We start from the raw sequence: 6,598 nt of genomic DNA on the forward strand, positions 1-6,598 counted from the left end.
CGTTCCTCAAAATCGTCACTGACTTGTGTGCGTTTTTCTTCACCTCCAAATGTTTGTTGACTTTATTGCAACTTTCGTCTCAGTGACCAGGATAATCTCGTCCTCGCCGAACCCTGCAGCGCCGTGACCGGCGTGTGGCCTTCAGCTCAGCTACCACGGCACAAGGAGCACGCCGCCGCAGACTTGCCTTCGTTATGCTGTAGCGCCGGGCCCCGTCGGCCCCTCACATACAGCTGGCCAGGAGCCGCCTTCCTGCAGAGCCTCGTCATCGGGAAGCCTACGCCGGCGTTGGTCGAATGACGGCGAGTGGGAAAAATCTGGATCTACTTTTGTTCTTCTGGCCAGTGTGAGTGACTCGCTGGGCGGATGACGAGTGTGAGGCGACACCTTCGTCACTGAGGGGGAATTTAAATTAAGGTGGCGCACAGGTGGCAGAGGGGGAGGGGTGAGCAACGGCGTGCTGATGACCTCAGCAGGTGGTAGAAACAGCTTTAATGAAACAAATAGCCTCTTTCAAAAAAACAAGCTTTATGAGCGACTTCTGTACAAACACAATGATAGAGGTTCTCTTCTTCTTTGGTCGTCACGCCAAAGACCTGCGAGGGTGGAAGGGCGGTCCCTCATCCGGAGGATCCACGCACGTAAACGCTGTTTCCACGTCACCTCCGCGCAGAGATGAGCGGCGATCACGTATGCAGTCCTTCAGTCTCTCTCAAGTGTGTCTAATTATACTTAATCAGATTACATAATAAATAGTGTTGGTCCTCTCGTGCGTCAGAAGGGGGACGCGGGGGGGGGGGGTTAGTCCTCTGAGGTCACGTCAATGTCCTCGGAGCTGGCCTGCTTGGTGGCGATGCGCCATCTGTTGATGTGGTGGTTTCCCTTCTTCTTCTGCTGGCTGTCAGGCCCCTCCTCCTCCAGCTTCTGTCGTTTGTACTTGGTCCGTCTGTTCTGGAACCACACCTTCACCTGGGCGGACACCACCAGGAGCACCGTTAACCACAGGGTAAACAGCAATGTGATACTTCAGAGTGTATTTATACTGCAGACTACACTGTACTGTAGTACTAGGGGCCACAGCAGGCGCTCCGCCACGTAGCGCGGCGCTGCCACACCATTGCCTCCTCTGGCCTGAGCGCAGCTCATCGTTGCTGGTAGTCTGCATTATCAGCATCGTGTCAGCCGCCACTGTTTGACTTACGCAAAGAAACTCTACTCAGTGGCCATAGAATCTCGCCACCTAGTGTTTAAGAAGTGCAACTGCAGCGCAGCCACACCAGCAAACCAACGTCTGGCGTTCGTACGTACGAGCGCTGGCGCCGGACCACCGATGGAGGAGCGGCGGAACCAAGATGTGCGGTTAAAATTCGAATTTGGGGGTAAAATTCCGTTTCACACAAAGCTTCTTTCAAGACACTTTTAATTATTAGATCTTCAACTTCATCTTCAAACAAAAAGTTCAAGGAACCTCTCAAGTTGAAGGACATTTTTATCTGTAAAAAATAAACAAAAAAATATCTACTTTTTACTGTATTTTTAAATTAAATACTTTCAAGCATTGCCACAAAAATCAATCCAGACGGCGGTGGTGCGACCACGGGATGCGACCCCTGCGTCTGTCTGCTCGCCTCCACCCATGAGTCAGTCCTGTGGTCCTGTGTGAGGCCGGCCCAGGCTCCGAGCTCCGCTGTCGTGTCCTGTTCATGACCTTTCCACAGCTGACGTCACGCTTTTTGTCAAAATAAAAAAACAAACTCATACATTTTCACCTGATGCCATATTTTTTTTGTCGCCCACTAAAACTGAAACTCTCATTTTCCTTCCTTTTCTCCCCTTAAAAACAAGCTTTTCCACGGCGCCACCGCCCGAGTCTTTGACTCAACCGTTTACTGCTCCTCTGATTTACCTCGTCAGTTTAATTATTTGAAACAGAATTTGCAGCGTGGAGAAACGCGTCTGCCTGCGTCCGTGCCGTTGCCAGTGTGTCTCTGCATGTTGAGCTCGGCCAACTGAGACGTGAGAGCTCTCCAGCCCCCCCCCCCCCCCCAACACACACACACACACTCCCCCCCCCCAACACACACACACACACACACCCCCCAACACACACACACTCCCCCCAGTCTAATTTTATGAGCTGAAAACTCGTTTTCTCCTCCAGAACAAACCATGACAAGTGATGACTGCCTAAAGAGCTCATTTACCAGCCTCTCAGAAGCTGCCGGTCCTGGTTGAGCCCAGGCTTTCATGACCGGTTGAATACATGTACTGCACCGTACTGCCAGTACTGTAGTTTTTAATCACATGCGTGTGACATCACGTCTGACATCTTCGTCCTCTTCTTAAGTTCCTATAAACGCTGCAATATTCTGCTGAATTAATCAGCATAGCGCTTCTGGTTCCAGGGCTCCACTTTGACCGGCACCAAGCGTTCAAACCTGCTGACTCAGCCGGCTCTTTTACCGCCTATTAAGACTAATTGACACCCAGATAGTGTTGACTCATTAAAGTTCCATGCAGCCATTTTCTATACGGCTTAGCCATTAAGGGCTGCAGGGGGGTGGAGCCTATCCCAGCTGATATTGGGCGAGAGGCGGGGTTCACCCTGGTCGGGTCACCAGTCCGTCACCATCAGGAGCAATCAGGGGTTCAGTATCTTGTTCAAGGACACTTGGACATGTTCACTGAGGGAAGTGAGGATCGGACCGACCTCTCCTTAAAGTTGAGCGTCAATGAAACCAAAGACTCCTCCGTGGTTGTGGTTTCTAGGGGAGAGGCCCCCTAGGCCCCCCCCCCCACTGAGCCGCGCAGGTCCGACTCCTCATGAGAACCATCTTCATATTTATGTTCTGTGCCAAATTAAATGTTCTTTTATTTGCAGTGGTTGCATTAAACTGCTGTGACTGTTGCAAATTGACATGCATCATTTGTCACGACTGCTGTTTGTTTTATGTTTTGTTCCTGCATTTATTGTGCTGTATAAGGTGTTGAGGAAGTTGGCTCACAGCTACATAAGTGAGCTTTGATATCCACACGTCCTACCACACCGGCAATAAACATGAACCAAAGTTGCATAAACTCAGCTTGATATTTTTAATTTTCTTACTCTAATAAGTCTTTTGATGATAAAATCTTTTGATTTTATATTCACTGCACTCAATGGTTAATTAGCATTTGTTGCTAATTCCAACTACGTGTTAAAAAGGCGAGAAGCCTCAAGATTTCACAGTGTAAGCAAACAATTTCTAAATAGCATGTTTTTAGTCTTGATACTTTATTATCTTCTATTTGTTAATTATTAAGTTTCTGCTATGAACAAATACGTAGTAAAACTCAAGACTTTCCAGAGGCACCATTTTAGTTTTCAAGTTATCGCGACATTTGAGGATCAGCGACTACATCAATAGGTCAGGATGAATCATTTACTAGCAATCAGTTCCGTCTGCCGTCATTATTCAAGAGGCAGTTGGTGCTTTTTATAATTAAAAAGTCTGAAATAATTGGTATTAAAGGGCAGCAGCCGTGTGTGTGTGTGTGTGTGTGTGTGTGTGTGCGCGCGCGCGCATGCTAGCTTAGCCGTTAGCCGACTAGCTCACCTGTGTTTCGGATAAACTCAGACTGTTGGCCAGCTGCTTCCGCTCCGCTCCGACCACGTAGTGGTTCTTCTCGAAGGCTCTCTCCAGGCGGAGGAGCTGCGAGGGGGAGAAGGCGGTCCGGATGCGCTTGGGTTTCCGGGCGAAGGGGCCGTGCAGGAGCAGGCTGTCCTGGGCCACGTCGTTACCTGCACAGAGGCGAGAGGGGAGCAGGTCAGGACGGACAGGTGAGGAGGCTGCTGGCCGCGCGGCCGGAAGCTGTGACGGGGCTTCTTCACGTCAATCAACATTTACCAATCATGACTGCTGGTAGCGATGAAGGACCGCCGTTTCACCACCTTTATTACGTCACGATAAATTAAATACTTGCTGAAATATTTAAAACTTAAAGTATTTTATTAATATCTGTTGTATTTTTAATACTCGCTGATGTATTAAATACTTGATTTATTTTATTAATATCTGTTTTGTTTTTAATACTTGATGTTGTATTTAATACTTGATGTATTTAATACTTGATTTATTTTTAAAATACTTCCTGATGTATTTAATACTTTCTTATGTATTTAATACTTGCTTATGTAATAATACCTGCTTATGTATGTAATACTTGCTGAGGTATTTATTACTTGCTGATGAATTTAATACTTGCTGATTTATTTAATACTTGTTTTTTTTATTAATTTCTGTTGTATTTCTAATACTTGCTAATGTACCCTATTACATGCTGATGTATTTTTATTACACGCTGAAGTATTTAATACTTGCTGAAGTATTTAATACTTGATGGTGTATTTAATACTTGATGGTGTATTTAATACTAGCTGATGTATTTTATTAATTTCTGTTGTATTTCTAGTACTTTCTGATGTATTTAATATTTGCTTCTGTATTTAATACTTGCTGATGTATTTAATACTTGGTGTATTTCTAATACTTGCTGATGCATTTATTACTTTCTGATATATTAAATACTTCCTGATATATTTTTATTAACATGCTGATGTATTTATTACTTGATTTATTTAATACACACTGATTTACTGAATACTTGCTGATGTAATTAATACTTGATGGTGTATTTTTAATATTTGCTAATGCATTTATTACTTTCTGATATATTTAATACTTGAAGGTGTATTTCTAGTACTTGCTGCTGTATTTAATAGTTGGTGTATTTGTAATACTTGCTGATGCATGTATTACTTTCTGATATATTAAATACTTCCTGATATATTTTTATTAACATGCTGATGTATTTAGTACTCTATGTATTTATTACTTGCTCATGCCATTAATACTTGATGTATTTTTACGTTTTATTTTCCTTCCTTTTCCGTTTGACACTTCGCACCTGTAATGAGGTCATTTAGCTCCAAACAGCAGGTGCTGCATTACGGCGGACATTTTAATTATTAAAGTAACAAAAGCATAAACAAGTCTGATGGAAGTTTGTCAGGTTAACAGGTTTACTAGCGATGGAACATGGATGTCAAGTAGGATATTTTCTCCTAAATGGAGAAAATTTATTTATATATATAAAATCAATAGTTGACAATTACAAATTATACAATTGTAAATTATAATTATTACTGTTTTTATTATAGTCTTTTTATTATAGTCTCAACGTTCCATCGAAATAAGAGTCAGCGCTCGACTCTTATACATAACACAACTTTTATTATTATTATTAATAATAATAATAATAATAATCGCTCATCCATAACGAGCCTGTCCGAGCCTCCCAGGGGGACCTGAGTGTTCTGGTGTTGTTCTAATCGTGGAGGTCGCGGCTGAGTTTGCTGGGGGAGCCGGGACCTCTCACTCCTCTCCTCTAAACTTTCCTCTCGTGTTTTGGTCTCGTAACAAACAAAATCCTCCCGCTGTTCGACACCAGCAGCGATTGATTTCCTTCCGGGGTTTCACAAATAAAAAATGAATGAAACCAAGCAGCACGCAGGAAAGAAATCACTGCAGGCGGAGTTCACGTCACTGCTACAACCGCTTTGTGACTGTGACTGAATTATTAGAATTTGTCGCCTGCTGATGTCTTTGTGAACATGAATATTATTTTTAAATAAATGTTTAAATGTGCTTTTAATGAACTGAAACTTGTGTCACTGTGAAAAACGAGTCAGCGCTGAGCTCTCAGGGAGGAAACGCGAGCAGCCTGAGGTGATCCTCCAACTACAATCTGCTTCTGTCCACACACTCATATCTTCTTTAAACTGTAGTGTGTGTGTGTGTGTGTGTGTGTGTGTGTGTGTTATCTCTCATCAAAATAAGCAGTAGGCAGCAAACGCACAACCCGCCTGCACACTGAACCTGCTCACTCACGCTGTCATTGATTTCTGAGGAAATTAAAAAAAAAGAAAAAGAAGAAAAACAAGAAAAAAAAGAAGAAAAAAAGAAAAGTAAAATCAAAAAGACAAACCTTGAAATCTGTGGCCGAAGAACCGGTTCCTCAGCACCCACGGGTAGAAGTTCAGCGGGTCTCGGTGCTGCGCCCCGAAGAAGTGCGGGTGTTGTAGGTGGGAGCCTCCGAGCTGGTGGGGGGCCACGGTGAGGGGGTGGTGGTTTACCGCGTCCGGGAACACCAGGTCCGGGCTCTGGTACAGCGACCTGGCCGGCGGGGCCTGGTAGCCGTTCATGAGGGCGTCCGTGGCCGGGCCGGAGTAGCTGAGCGCCGTGGGGCGGAGCGGCTCCTCGGCGCTGAGCGGGTTCTCCTTGGCCACCAGAGACTCGATGGTGAAGCACCGCTTCCCCGCGGGCGAGAACATCACGTCGGTACAAACGGAACCGGAGAAAGTCAGCTTCCCTCCTGCCGCCTCTCAGTGGCGCATAACGGTCCGGAGTCGCTGCAGAACTCAGCGGCGCCGCGACTCGCTCTGCTCCATCGAGTCTGAGCGCACTCTCACAAGTGCGCGTCGATCCGCGCGGCACGGCGCTTCCTTGAGGCTCCGCGCCGCGCAGGGAGGCCGCTGATTGGTGCAGAGCACCTGCGA

General features: G+C 45.5%; 1 protein-coding gene across 1 annotated transcript; it reads right to left on the reverse strand.

Annotated features, from left to right (window-relative positions):
* Positions 1 to 511: 511 nt before the first annotated feature.
* Positions 512 to 6,381, reverse strand: emx1 (empty spiracles homeobox 1). Its single transcript, XM_086181945.1, has 3 exons — positions 6,028 to 6,381; positions 3,597 to 3,781; positions 512 to 969 (listed from the first exon to the last, which is right to left on the reverse strand). The coding sequence occupies exons 1-3, from the start codon at positions 6,371 to 6,373 to the stop codon at positions 802 to 804; spliced, it is 699 nt and encodes a 232-aa protein (XP_086038071.1). The 5' UTR covers positions 6,374 to 6,381; the 3' UTR covers positions 512 to 801.
* Positions 6,382 to 6,598: the final 217 nt, after the last annotated feature.

Source organism: Aulostomus chinensis, chromosome 17 (genome assembly GCF_037954235.1).
Source record: "Aulostomus chinensis isolate RoL2024-O1b breed Wild chromosome 17, RoL_Achi_v1.0, whole genome shotgun sequence".
Taxonomy (NCBI): domain Eukaryota; kingdom Metazoa; phylum Chordata; class Actinopteri; order Syngnathiformes; family Aulostomidae; genus Aulostomus; species Aulostomus chinensis.